This window comes from Crocodylus siamensis, chromosome 1 (genome assembly GCF_052110815.1).
Source record: "Crocodylus siamensis isolate JL-2025a chromosome 1, ASM5211081v1, whole genome shotgun sequence".
NCBI classification, from domain to species: domain Eukaryota; kingdom Metazoa; phylum Chordata; order Crocodylia; family Crocodylidae; genus Crocodylus; species Crocodylus siamensis.
Window position 1 is genome coordinate 219,044,188 of NC_143395.1, and position 15,364 is coordinate 219,059,551.

Consider the following 15,364-nt stretch of genomic DNA (forward strand, 5'->3'; position numbering starts at 1 on the left):
ACTGGGCACTGCAGAAGACGGGGACAGCGCAGGGAAAAGAAGGGGCAGGGAGGAGACAGTACTGGAGGACCTGTGGGAATGCAAAAGTGAAGGAATGGGAGGGGCAGCCCTCCCGCAATGTTGATTTACACCAGGGGTATCCAACCTTTTTGAATGTGGGGCCAGATCATGAACTTTTTATCACCCAGTGGGCTGGCAAGCCATATTCAAAGACCTCACAGGAAGAAGTATCACATCAGAAAGTGATATCACATGACTTTTGACACCAATGAAGTTGCAGGAAGTGACAATGAAATAGGTCTGGAAATGTGGTTTAAAATCCAAAATAAAAACAATACAAAAGCAATAATGAAATAATACCAAACACTTGACTAAAATAAACACTCAGGTTACGGCAGCAAGCTATTTTGGCATTCCTCCCTTGTCAGCCTGGCAGCTTTGCAGGGAAAGGGGCCAGGCCTTGGGTGCTGCTTGGTGCCCTGGCCATATTTTGCCCAAACCCATCCTTCTAGACACTCACTGCTTGGAAAGAAACAGGCTGGAATCAGGGGCTCAGCAGGCCGTACCCAACCTCCTTCTAGCTGCCTTGGCCTGAGTTCCTCAGAGTTTTGCATCCTATTATTATTTTTTAAAGGTGGTGATGGCTGAGACCTCTCTCCCATACCACACAAGGTGTCTGAGACAGAAGGGTGCCTGTTCTGCTGCCCTGGTGGCTGTGGACACTGCCTTGGAGGGGGAGGCAAAAGGTCAGGGATGCCCCTAGCTTCTCTGCATTGTTCTCTAGTCTCCTCCAGCTGAGCCCTCTCTAGTGCAACCTTATATTAATTTTTATTTTTTACTTTTTGGGCCCCTGTGCCCCCTTGGCCATGCCCATACAGGCTGGGAGACAAATGGCCTCCACCTGTGGTGTTTGGTGGCTCTGGGCTGGGGGTGCAGCTCTAAGGCAGCCTGTCCTGAGCAAGGGACCTCAGGCCAGAGAAAATGGCTTGGTGGACTGCATGGCAGCCTGCGGGCTGGGCTGTATGTTGGACAAGCCTGGTTTACATCATTTTCCTGTGCTTCTGGGCCTGCTTTACACTTTGGCACCTCCTCATCAGAACTGTACCTAGACCCCTGGTGGCCCAGGGCAAACTTTTAGTATCGGGTCCCCCTTCGCTAGAGATAATGATAATAATAATAATAGTAATAAAAAAAATTACTATGTTCAGGCCCCCAGTCTGTCTAGGCCCCAAGCAGCCACCCAGTACACCCATGCCTGTGTCCAGCCCTGCTTATCATTCAACCTTAGGTCATATACTTGCTTGGAAGGTCAGCTTGCCCATAACAGGTTCCTTCTGATTTTTTAACTACAGGGCTGATCACCAAGAGATTCCCTGACACATACTTTTTTTTGTAGCAAAAGCTTGGAAGACTGTGTACAATACACAATTGAAGAGTGTTCCTTGATAAGAAGTTCACAGCCCCACAGCAAGGTAAGAATCTCATGGCTTCTCATATCCACTAGTTATCTTTCACAATCATGGTTCTTCATAAAATACAGACTGGCTTCAGCGGCTAGAACCATCACCCTGCTTTCAAAAATGATGAGCGAGTCCCTAAAATCATATATACCTTTTACATGTGAAAGTGGTAATCTTTCCCCTTTGCCTTCTAGCTTCAGAGCAGGGGATGACATTTAAGCCTTTCTCGACAACCAGGAGGGCCAAAAATTCATTAACTTTTCTGATTTATATTTTCATTCTCTCACAGACTCAGTGTTGGAATGGACCCTATGAATTGCCTACATCCAAACCTCACTGCAAGTTCAAGATACGAATAACTGAACCTTGGGCTTTAAACATACTCAAATACTGCAAGACTTGTAATAAAACTGGAGCTTTTACAACACTTGCATAAGTACAGCTTCCATTCCAGTTCAAGAGCAGTTTGGGTCCTTAGCTCAGAAAGTCACTTCTAAAGAGCCAAAGATCATTCTTTCCCATCTTCCACTGAGTTCCACCAAGGGAAAGAATTTAGAAGAAACTTATTTACTGCTCCAGGCTCAACCTGTCTTTTCTCTGAATCTGTTTCTCTTTTGCATCTAAACTGTACAAAAATAAGAAGTATATCACATGGATTAGTTTTTCATACACATCAGGAGTAGGGTGTTGTTAATCGCTAAGAACTGGCATGAATAAATGAAGCGCTGTGACTGCTTGTAAAAATTAAGGACTGAACAGATGAATGGGAAGGCATTTGGTGTGTGATTCAATAGATGTCCATCTTCAAACATTCCCAGTCTGTCCATCTTCAAAATAATCTCCATATGGGAAAGGAAATACTTCCCAGGAAGATAACACATCTTTTACTACACCACCACATAGCACAGCCTTCCAGGACAGATGACATTCATTATGTTTCCTTTGCTTAGGTCTTCTTCTGTCACAGCACAGTAGAGTTTGGCTTGCTGGACTGTAACCCTGGCTCCTTTCACAGTTTAAACACCTGAAATAAAAACATACGGATTCATGAGGTCTGTTATTCTAGTCAGTGACTCTTTAGTGGTGCTATTAGTGTCATGTAGAGAGAGAAAAACCTATAAGGCTATTCTAGCTTATTTCCCTCTTCTCTTACCAGAATAAGCTACATGGCTTAAGTTTGTGGAGTGATGTCCGAGTCATGCAGCCTGGTTTTTATGAGGTTTTCCTGGTATAAGTGCACCCATAATTGAGGTTGTCTTGCTTGAACTGGACACATTAAAAATTATACACGTAATCAAAATAGCTAAATCACTACAAAAAAAGGGTGTAGACAAGAGCTGGGCAAATAATGAATTGTTTATCCTAATGGCTGGACAATAAAATAAAATAAACTAACTAAAATAAAAGTTGAGATGAAGCAATACAGTATATTTAATAACGCTTTGATGACACCAAAAAAAGATAAAGCCAAACAGAAAAATGTTTCAGGTCAACCCCATACATTTCATTCTACCTTAAAAGTAATCTGTTATTCCATTTTCAGCTCCTTTCACCCCTTTTAAAAAATTTTTCTTTTTAAAAAATTCAGGCCAATCTTTACATGAAAAAAGCTGTTGCACAACCCATCCAGTCAAGAAGCTTTGCTTTGAAAATCTTAAGTTGTTCAGCAATTTCCAATGTGAATTATTGTAATGTTTAGAAGATGTTAAACTGTTTTGACATGTTCAAAATGGTTCATCCTATTTTTTCCAGCTGAAATCCTTTGCTAAATTTAATCCAAGTATACAGGTACTCCACAATGCCAATTTTCAGCCAATTCACTACTGGTCAAAACCTTTTTACTCAGCTCTAGGGTAGATCAGGCCTTACAAGGAAAAAACTCAAAACACAGGAAGCCACCCTCGCTTTCTGCCTTGGGTTCAGTTCTCAGTTACCCAATATACCATGCTGGAAGTGTAAAGTGGCTACAGCCTGAATGACAATCAGGCCCCTTGGGGAACAAACTGCCCAGGTGCAAAGCAGGTGCAGAGGTCTCTCAAATCAGACCAGGTGCAATTTGTGAGAACTGGGTACATTAACAGGATTGTAACTGTATAGTGTTTGAGGCTGTTACTGTAAACTAACAACAGAGGAAAAAGAAAGGATGCTTATAACCAAAAAAGCAGAGGTTATCAGCAGCAAATACATCACAGGTCCCAAAACCAGTGTGGTTGATTGCCCTGATTACGTAGATTTAAAGTTCATAGAGGGTCAACGTCTGCTGAGGTTTGCGAGGCCCCTAGCGGACATTTAAACGCCTTGGGATCTGATCCCAACAACTGAGCCTCCAACCATGCCACAGGTGCATGGCAGGAGGTGCAATTTGGGATTGAGGATCAGATCCCAATCACACCCTAGTTGGTAGTACAGGGGGAGTCTGAGATTATGATCCTGGACTCCCCCTTTACTGGCAAATTGAAAGCCACATGCCTACAGGTTTGGGACTGGAGCCAACAATAAGCTGACTATCAGGCAGGCAGGGACTGCACTGGGGCTGGTTCAAGACCCTGGTGTGGTTACTGGCCCAAGGCAATGGTTAACTCAGCCATATATTCAGTTTGGAGAGCCATATAAACCCATAACTGTTATATGTGGAACAATATTATAGCTAGTTTGCCATTTTATGGCACCTTAAATTGGGCACAGAGCTGGAGCTGACAATGTGAGTGATCGCCCAGGGCCCCGTGGTCAGGAAGGTACACCCCCCCCCAGTCCCTTACACTTACACACACACACACACACACACACACACACACACACTTGTGAAATAGCTCAGTCACCTGTGGAAACAAATACTGCCTCCTAGCCCCTGATCCCTCTGTTGCTCTAACAAAATGGTGCTGGCCTCCAGGGCTGTTAGGAGCCTAATGCCTCTACTGAGGTGCACAGACACACTCCAAAGCAGCATATACCCACCTCTCCCCACCCGCATCCATGGCTTCCTGCTGACAGCAGCATCCAGCCAGAAGCCAAGGAGCTTACAGCACCCCCAGGCCAGCTGTTCAGGGTCCCTGCAAATATACACAACAAAGTGGCCATCATAGAGGGCATTCCAGTTTTCTACTACTCTGTCCTCTATTGATACAAAACCCAATGCCTTTATGTCCTCTATTTTTCTCTTGAAGAGAAAAATAGAGCACATAAACATGTCCAGTGTCATATCAAGAGGGCAGAGGACAACTGGACTGTCCACTATGATGGCCACCCTAATATACAGCCAGCACATTAGTGACTCTCCACCCCCTTCCACATGTTACAGGTATCACACAATTAACTGGTTAATTGCACAATTACCTTGAAAATAGCTAGACACGCAAAGAATTTATCACACCATGAAAAGGTCCAATCAGCTATAAAGTTAGACCTCGAAAATGTGTATTAACTTTACAGTTGGTTGGTATCCAACTTTAATTTGCTGAAACAGAGCATTGAAGGATGTAGCAACAAAGTGAACCCAGCTCCAGCAGCTGAGGATGTCCCAGCAGCTGCAGAGCACAGCTGTGATCTCCCAGTTCTAGGGGTGCATGAAGCTCCCAGGGCTGGGAAATTGCAGCAGCCACAACCTCCCAGTCATCAGGGTTCAGCGATTGCTTCACAGCTGAGGGGGCTCCAAGCCATAGAAGCTTGCTTCTTGCTAGTGCAGGGGGGAACCCAGGATCAGGCTCCCCATGCACTGGCAATAAGGTCTGATGGGATCTACTGCATGATCCCACAATCACATCCTCTGCCATACACATGTAGCATGGCAGGAGGCACAATTTTGTGGATCATGCATTAGATCTCATCGTGCCTTTACCTGAATTACTCCATTAATTCAGCTCTCAAGAGAACATGAGGAGTTATCTCCTCCACATGAATGCACTGAGTAGGGATCAAGATGCTCCTTGACCTGCTACTTCCCCCAGTATAGCTCCAAAACACAGGGCATGATTCTGTCCATCAGGAATTACACTGCTAAAACAAACACTGCCTGTGCTCCTAACTCCCGTGTTTTAACATTATGCCTGCAAGAGCAGGACAACCTTCAGACATCTTCTTCAACACTCCATCTTGAAAGTTCAGCATTGATAGGGGAAGGATGAGGTGGAAAAGGGGAGAGTCTAATATCCCAAACCCAGGCCAGCGGGTCAAATCTCAGTCAGTTTCTTCAGGGAGTTCCTCTGTGTTGCCAATTTACTAACTTCAGTTAAGTTGTACCTGATTAACACCAGCATAAGGGAGTAATAAATTGGATCCTGATGCCCTGCAGTGGCTTTGGACCAAGACTTCAGTGCTCCATCTCTCACTTTCCCAGGCATAATGGGTGGATAACTAGTCCCAAGCTCACTCCAGGCAGGGCAGCAAGGAGTCATTCATGACGGTGTGAATAGTGCAGGTTGCAACAACTGGAACTGGTAGGAAAACAGCCAGGTTCACAGCCAGGACAGCAAGGCTCCAGGAATACCCTGCACTGGATGAGCAGGTAAGCATATCAGCTCACCAGAAAAGCGGGAGGACTGCGGGTAGGAGTCGAGAGGCAGGCTGAGGAAAATAGGAGCTCTGAAATTGTACAGATTATTTCTGCATTTATTCCTTTCTTCTGCAGGAAACCAGCCCCTGGTCCCTACACCCAGCTGGGCGATTGGTAGGCTTCATGCTCCCTCGTCCCTCTGTCTCTCCCTCTTCCTGGGGAAAGTAGCTCTTCCCCATCCTCACTAGGGTTCAATGGGCTCCTCATCCTTCTCAACCCTTCGCACCCCAATTCCCAGTCAGGCACATCATGCTTCTTAGCCATGGCCAGCTTCTTCTTCTTGAGTATGACCCCAAAAGCCTGACTCCCACCCTCAATTCTGGCCAGAGGCTAATGGCCCCTTAGCTTATTTGTCACTACTGGAGACAAGCTCAGACTGGTCCTCCACTGCTGGCTGTTTCATGTCCTTTCCTAAAAGAGGAAGTTACTGGTATAAGTTTCAGGACTACAAAACCCATCTCATTAATAAAGGCTCATGCCCAGGTTGTTTGCTGGAGATTATGAACCTGTGTTAACAGACCTATCTACTTCTGCCAGGTGGTTTTCAGTCCCCAACACCACTGCAGATTCACTTAGACCTTCCCTGAACAACTTGACTGGAATTATGCAGCTGAAAGCAGCTCTTAGTACATCCCCATTTTACACTTTTCATGCCACACAGTCTCCACAAAACACCAACTCACCCTGTCTAAAGCTGCTGACGTGCAGCTGCCCTTGGAACAACAATGCAACCACAATCAGCTCAGAGAGGAAGCAGGAGGCAAGATGCTGATGCTGGCTTATGGATGACTTCCTCTATTTCAAGAGCCCTACAATTGTCTAGAAATGGGTTCTCTTTTACAATACTATTGCGAAAAGAGAATCTTATGGGTCCCAGATTGATATCTCAATGACCAGTGAGAGCATTTTTCCATTCACTTTGGTATGTTCTCTACAGTCATCAGTCCTGCAAACACAGGGCGAAAGCGAGGTTCATTTCACTTCATGCACACTCAATAGCAGGAGGTAGTGCAGGTACCAAAAGACCCTCCTACTAGCACACTCCCCATCTAGTCCCATTATTTTTAATGGTTTAACTGGGGTGGGGGTGAGCAAGAGCAAGTTAGGCCTTGCCTGTAAACAAACCTGCACTGGTTTTAATTAAATCAGTTTAGTTTAAATGGAGCACATTTGGTTTATCAGTACTTTATTTTAATTTAGCTTACAACCTGTTCCCATAGCCTTTTCTTCAGCTCAGGGCTTGATTTTAATTTAGCTTATAACCTGTTTCCATAGGCCCTTCTTCCACTTAGGGCTTGTCTAGCCAGGGGAAACTAACTGAAATAAGCTTGGGTGTAAATTTCAACTGAATAGCTATTCTGCACTAATTCTCTTGGTACAGTTTAGCTCACTCCACTTCCATGTCATTCCAACCTATGAAATTCTCAATGGCTGGCCAAGCTAAAGGCTGGAGCAATGCCTGGCTGCTGACAGCTCTATGAACTGCTGATTTCTGAATTTCAGACTGCACCCCTTCTCTCTGCATTCCCATTGATTTTTATTTATAATATGTCTACACCATTCCCCAGACTCAGTTGGTTCATTCCTCTGTATATCTGGGCACTAAGTCATGGTTTTATTTTTTTTTAACTGCAGTGATTTTTACATAAATGTTTTGGTTAATGTTTTAAAGAATATCCCCAACCCCAAAGAATAGTAGGAGCACTTGAGATAAACCTAGTGCAGTGCAAGCATGCTTGCCATACTCAAAAAAATGATAAGACACTCATAAAACACAGCCCTGTGTAACAGATGCAAGCTGTGAAAAGCTACACTCGGCATGAAATAATTTAGCCCCTATCCTCAGACGACTCAAGTGTCATGCCCCTAGTAACTTTCATTTTGAAAGGGATGGCTCACTGGCTACTCCTGGCATCCTCAAAGTCTCTGAAGCCTTCTCTGTCACTCAGGGTGAGGCTCTCTTCTCTGTTCTCACACAAAGTGAGCACACAGCTGGTAGTCATAATTCATGGTAGCTATTCCTCTAGCCTTGTCAGCGATTGCTATCTCCCTGTCCATTACCACTGTGCTCCTGCAGCTGTTTAGGTAAGCATGAGAGTTCTTTCCAGTGGTCCAAATGTCCTGCAAAACCTTTGCCTGCTATAGTGGGAGAAGATGAACAGGGTGCAACCAAGGGAGATGCCACTGATACCAACAGACCTACAGCTATGGCTGCAAGTCTACCTTGTTCCTTAAATGAAAGGGGTGAAAGTTCCTACCAACTCCAGGATCACAAACATTTCTGCACTACTCCACGTGAACATTGGTAAGCCTGCCAAGATGGGCAACCAGGCCTTGGAGCATAGCAGAGACATATCCCATCTTATTCATGAATTCATGGGAGGCAGATGGTAAGAATACAGATTCCATTTATTCCCCAACACTTCTGGGGAATCCCCCCAACACTCCATACAAAGTTATCAATAAATTCTTGAGGGTAACAGGCCTCATGACCCATGACTTCTGTAGCACACCTGTCACACTATGGCCAAATGCTGGTAAATAAAATAGAAGGCTCATATACTGGTGAGCTGATACTATTTCCCCAGGGTTCTGAAATAGCTGCCGGCCATTCCAAGCCCACAGCACAATCCTCTCCAAGTGGGTGATGTCCATTTCACAAGCCTAGCCATGGTGCTGCACTAAGTGAAGCTGATTCAAGAGAAGGTCTTCCAGAAGCAGCCAGCCTGTAGCTGACTCCTCCTCATTGTCCTCCTGGTGCAGCTGCTGCAGCCAAAACCACAGCAAACGCTGCTCAAGAGGACAGTAGTTGGCTTGCAAAAAGCCCAGTCCAGCAGCAATACATCAAAACACATCAGCATAAGCTGCTTGATTATGCTTATGCAGAATGGCCAGCACTGTTTCACCTTGGATAAGTGGGTAACAGTTTGAAAAGGGCACTAGCTGGCCCAAAATGTGACGCATCTTGGCAGGGTGGGAGAAGGAGAGACCATGAGATAATTAGCATTTGAGCTAATGACCCCATAATTGCAGTTGATTCTACATATTTTCCAGCAGGCATCTCAGAATGCAGGAGCACAAAGGAGCGTGGGATACCAGTCTACCATGCTGAGTGCCTACTGTGAAGGATGTTCATTCCCACTGTGCAGAAGCAGTAACTTGGGGCAAAATAAGAATCATCTGTCTGTGTGTGGATACACCCACTCTATACTGCACCCTAGGAAGAAGTTACCCAGCTGCATTTCATTGCAAGGCAAAGTGCCCCAACAAAATAGAAACACTTCTATATTAGTCAGTCAGTTTAAGAGCAGTAACTAATGTGCCAAAGAAGATCTTCCAGATATGAAGGTACAAGTTTTTATAGACTTTTACAGAGTACAGCCCCACAAAGAGTGATTTTTAAGGTTTCCTAGTAAAAAGTCTTGCTACGTGCATTTCCCTCCCACACCCAGCACTCAACCACTTGACTTGGCTCCATTCATAGCATCACTACATGCTAGAGGGGACAGTTGTATGTGTTGTGTGCCAAGTCATTTCATCCTCCTAATTACTAAACCAGAAAGGTCTGGAGCAGTCACTGCCAAGCCATTATCAGTGGTAGTCATGCTGCTAGTCCAAACATCCATGGCAAGGTGTCTACAGACCCCAGCACCTCCCCTTTTTCAGTTAAACATTTGATAGTAATGGCACATCGTAGACCACATGAAATGTTGAAGGTTGGCAGTGATCTGTTTCTGAAGAGACTGGCAAGACAGAACCAAGAGGTGGTGAGTCAAATCTCAGTCTCTTTCTTTCCAAATGCCAATTCAGGGGCATGGCTCTCACTGTTTTTCCTGACATGGGTTCCTTTCATGCCTTGGGGTAGTCCTTACTTGGGTGCAATCAAAATAATCAGTCATGACCCATGATCATTGCACTGGTATAGGAAAAATTACACAAGATTAAGCAACAGACATCCAGAACAAAACCATGATGAACAAAGCCTGAGAATTTGGGCTGCCAAAATATCTTCACTTGAAAGATGAAATATATTAATAAAAATTGATTTAAGATTATTTAGACTGATTTTAAACCGTATTTTGGCTTCTGATGGAGCTGAAGGACTATCTGAAATGAAATCCTACTAATTCTCTCTGCTTAGCAAGGTTATTTTCTGCTTCTCTCCAGGAATACAGAATCTAAATGATCTGATGTTTAACAGGAAGAGCTATTACAGTAGAACTCAGGCACTTTGCTGAGTTATGTTCCTGAATCCCTGCAAAGGGGAGCATTTATGAACCTGCTGGGTATATACAGAGCCACAACAAACAGCTGTGCAGGTCTGCTGAAGGAGCTCTAGCTGTTTACTGCAGCTTTTAGGCCAAAGGGCACCACTTCACTCAGCTGGAGCGCAGTTGATCAGAAGAAAAGCAACATCCTTTGAAGTAAAACCCACAAACAGCCAAGTAGCTTGCTTTTAATTCGGCATCCTGCTGTGAATTAAATGGGGTTGTAAACTACCCAGACACTGGATGACCCAGGTTCTACTGGACCTTAAACCTTAAATTACCAAAGCATTTCAATATCCTGTCAAAATTATCATAAAGAAACAGATTAATGCTAATCCCTTGACTGTGCTTTTGCAAAATCCATGTCACCCAGGAGGCAGAAGTCTTAGGGGGCTGCTCCTACCATACTACCATAACAGTGTTCAGCTGTACAGTTTCCTCTCAATGCCTGCCATATTGTGGTTTCTTCTGTCTTCTCAGCTGCCAGCTGTGGTTTGGTTGGAGAGACATCATCTGGAACAAGCAGATTCAAAAGGAATGGGCTGTATGAACTGATGGTGTTGAAACAGAGATGTGAACACTCCTCTGCACTCCTGGTCTGCTCAGTTGGGAGAGCGCCTCATTCTTCCTGTGAGATCTTGCTGATAAAAGGACCCACTTCTTTCAGGGCTTGGCTGAATTCTGAAATGAGCTGTTAGCCTCTTTTCATTGGCTCAACCTTTAATGGCGATGACCCAAGTAACATCATCAGTTCATGCCAGGCAATCATGACATGTAGATGCAGCAGGGTTGTAACTGCCTTTGTTTTCAGGACAGACAATTCTAAGATCACCCTTAATGATTAGGAGTTTTAAGTCTCCTCTACTTAGTTGTTTCTCAGATAACCCTTTAGATCCACCAGCAGCCAAAATTCTGTTTCAAATGAGTCCAAATATCCTTATGTCATATAGATGTCACACACACACATCTTTTGGCTCTTTAAATGGCCTTTTATTCTTAAAGAACGTATGTAAATGGTTATTCAAGATAGCATTGTTTCTTCTTTATAATTCATTCAGGGACAGTTCTTGGAAAGATAACTCAGTCTTTAAGCTTGGAAAAGCATTACTTAGGTATTACCTGATGCATATTTAAATTCCCCAATTAGTAATGATATTCCATATTCAAATAGCTTATCTTTGTAATCAGCTTTAGCATAAACAGACATGTAAGCATTTTAACATTTACACAGCAGTGGCGTTAGGAAGTTATTACATTAGATGCTCACAGTAAGATATAAAATGCTTGCAAATGAACATGACAAAAAAGGCAATTTTAAGAAAAAGGTTTTCACCTTTGATGGAAACAGGAATTTAACACTGCAAAAGGATTTTACAAAACAAATACCTCCCTCTCCTTAACCTCTGAAGAATGGAGATTTCAGAGTTTTTTATAAAAGGCATTAAGTTTAAAATTTCTCCTTTATACAACTTTTAAACCAAAGCTCTTTCCTTGCAAAGGAGTATACAAAAGCCCACAGTATGATACAGTTTATGGCATAAGGCACTGATCACCATAACCTCTTTCATAAATATCCCGTATAGAGCATCCTTACACCTTTTTAAGTCAAGACTCTTCCTAAACAAAAACTGTACTGTTGAAATCTTCTCTATGACCAACTGTCTTTGATAAGATATTCCTGTCAGCTTTGTGTTCCTTTTTTGACCCAAAGGGTGCATCCAGACAAGCGTGCATGTGTGGTTTGTGGCGGTAAATGTGCAACTGTGTGCTGCACTGCAAATTTGCCCTGCAGTGCCAAAATTTGATACCAGGATGTCCCAATATTAAAAAAAAACCAAAAACAAAAATGCTGTGGTGCACAAGGCAGCAGCAGAAACTACCAGAAACTGAACCTAGCCATCCACAACCATGCTCTGGCTGACAACCAGGCTTCATGCAACTAGATCAACACGACTGCTGCCTTGGGAGGCCCCCAGGACCTCAAGTAAGACTGCAGGGGCCAGCATGGGTTCTGGCTCCAGCCTCCCCTACCACACCTGGGATAATTTCCAGTTTCAAAAAGGACACTGGGGGGGTGGGGGGAGCAGAGCAGAGGAAAAGCAAAATCCCAGACATCTGTTGATGTTTTAAAAAAAAAAAACCCCAGATGGAGATAGAAGCACCCAAAAAGAGGACATATCTGGGAAAACCCAGACACATGGTAACCCTAACTCTCGTCAGGGAGGATTTTGTTTTGAGTTGGAGAGCAGCTGCTTGCCTTTTATGTTGATTAATACTGGTGGACCGGATAGTGACTAACAGGGAAGGGGGAGGTCACACTGGTACCCCAGGGGCATACAGCTGTTTTAAGCTCTGCCAGGGGCAAGGCTCAAGGCGCTGACAAGTGGCAATGGGGAAGGGTTAAAGCCTAGGCCAGAGAAAGCCATAACCCAAAGGCCTGAAGCCCAAGTGAAAAATGAAACCAGAGCCAAATGGCGAGATTAGGGCTGGGACCTGGAAGCCAAGTCCAGTACAATGGGGCTAGGCACAATGACTAGCTAGAGTAGAGGGGCTGGGAAGACACAGGCCCCCAAAAAAGGAGTGAAGGCCTGAGGTGGCCTGGTGTTGCTGTGGGGCCAAGTGCCCCACCAACGTGATAACCCATAACATCTGTGAGGCATGAGCATGGCTGTAAGGGAGGTCAGAGACCATGACTCTTAAAGCACCTGGGGCCTAGGTACCCCAAAGAACAGCCTGTCTGTAAAAAGATCCCCCTGCGTTTTGGGCAGCCTCCCAGTCATTTTTAAAACAATAGCAAGGCTTGGCAGGTGAGCAGGATGGAGCACACAGAGGACACGAGACAGCAGGAACTGGGGAAAGGCAGTATCATGCCACTTTACTCTTGACCTGTCACAGAGGCTAAGTGACAAGGCAATTTTGGAGTTCTTTGGAATCCTCTCCCAGTTTTGTCCAGGGTCCTGATTTCAGATCTCTCTGGAGAACCTCCTTGGCCTTGTAATGAAAGGCATGCAGTACTGAGGCTCTGGATCCACTTTTGAGGCTTGCCGTACAAAAAAAAGTTCCTTCCTGAAATGACCTCTCTTGATTGTAACAGTTTCGCTAACCTTATGCTATCTCTAAATTGGGATTTTGGGGATGGGATGGATTAATAGTGATGAGAAGGTAACTTGGGAATTATCTAGAAACAGTTCACATCTTTCTCCAGTGTCTGTGTTTCAGATCTTATCTCAGCAACAGGTCCCATCTATTATACAGCACTGCCTCATGCTCAGGACATGCATTAAACCCCCTCTGCGAAACTGGTAAAGTTCTTTAGCAGTGGTTCTCTGTAGAGAGTCAGTTGAATTCCCTGTGTATCTTACTGCATGGTCTCAGTACCTGATGCATCCTCTTCAGACTTGTCAGGTGTTTTTCCATCTTCAGCTTCACCATCTGTAATAAGAAATGGTACAAAAAAGAATACAGAAAAAATTGTAAAAAATGAAACCCAATAAATAAATAAATATAAAGCAATAAAAAATACCTTGCAGTAAGAGATCCTTATAAGCAGTTTGTAATCAACAGCAAGCAGTGCTAGGGCTGGGTGTTAATTTCTGTGGCTGAGGAAAAGAGACCTAATCAACTGCCATGCAGGTTGCTGTTTTTAGTTTAGCTATAGAAGATTTCTTCAGGAAAACTGACTTGCTACTGGGTGGTCATAGGTTTTTTGTCACTAATAAACCAAGCTCAATTGCATCTGCATCAGAACCTGAGCCCAGATAGCTTCCAAAAGTGTTATGATCTTTCTATTTGGGCAAGCTTTTAGCAAGCATGATTAAGTAATGGGGCACTCAAGAGTTTGTTGTATATTGCATCATATGTTATTTTAATATTTTATCTGGGGGGGGTTTATAAACTATCTGGTTTTTTATTGCAAGCTGCAGCAAGCCTTTTCTGGGGAGGGCAACGTATAAAGCTAATAAATTCATAAATATGACTTGACTCTTAGCCCTCTACTCTCACAGTTCAAAATGCACCTTATTAAAGGAGGACAAGTTTCATTCTCTTTCTCCTTGAGATGGGGAAAGGGAAAGGGACCTGCCTATGGTGACTCAGAAACTCACTGGTAGAGCTGAAAACAGAATCTAGCCATCCCCACCACCAGTCCAGGGCTCTACCAGCTGGAAGACACTAATAAGAATGTGAAGACACCAGGCAGAAAGCAAGTCTCCCCCCTAAGACGCTTCGAAAAGATTTTACACTTCAAGTGCCCAGAATTGCAAATCACCCTGTGGCCTTTTCTTCTAGAAACACCACTCCATGTTCCTTCTCTCTTACCATTAACTTCAGGTAAAAGTTAGAAATACTTAACAAAAGTTAAAGATCATGAGAGCTGTTTCCCATTCAGCTGATTCCCTGACATAGGAAATGGCTCACTATGGCTTAAAATGATTCATTTAGAAAACAGAACTAAAAGTGAACTCCTGGACCCCTATGGCCTGCTCCCTGAAGTTGACAGGCAACCACTTATCTCAAAGCACCCAGTAAAATGTTCACTCTGTCCCAGCTCTTGCATTACAGCCACAAAACACATGAGGAAGAACCTGCAGTGCTTCATGGAAAAGGAAGCAAAGGCACCACCAAAGCAGAACCTGCTCAAAGGATCCTAAGAGGCAGACTGAGCTCCATGCTACAGAGAAAGAAAACCTGCCCCTACCTCCCCACCACCCTTCCAAGGGTCTTGGAATTTTCCCTCAGGTCAGATTGTTAATCAGACCCACAAATCTTGGGTGGATTTAACCCTAAGCGAATGAGCAGTACCTACCAGACAGGAGTACCAGCGCACTCAAGCTAACTTCCCAGCTTGAGCTGCAGCCAACATTCATGGCTGCAGAGGAAGGTAAAAAAGAACACCTTGCATACTCAAAAAACCCACTGGATATTAAGTTTCACCTACATGAATGTGGCTTTTCTCATACATTCTTCTTACAGCATTACATGTAGCCTGTCAAAGCGATGTTAGAGTCAGGAGCTATATAGGTCATCACCCTTGACATACCAAAGGTTACGGAACCAAGGAACTGCTCAAGGAGGTCAAGCAGAACAGT

General features: G+C 44.1%; 1 protein-coding gene across 4 annotated transcripts in view; it reads right to left on the reverse strand.

Annotated features, from left to right (window-relative positions):
• Positions 1–295: 295 nt before the first annotated feature.
• The window catches only part of CD58 (CD58 molecule), an 80,226-nt gene continuing 65,157 nt past the window's right edge, over positions 296–15,364 (reverse strand). For 2 of the 4 annotated variants that reach the window (XM_090056993.1, XM_090056983.1), the window contains one exon: positions 10,173–13,709. In XM_090056993.1, the coding sequence (XP_089913119.1) occupies positions 13,636–13,709 (74 nt within the window). In that variant the 3' untranslated portion in view covers positions 10,173–13,635. Of the gene's footprint in view, positions 2,485–10,172; positions 13,710–15,364 lie in introns of those variants that run through there. The other 2 variants (XM_090056975.1, XM_090056966.1) reach the window with 2 other exon arrangements.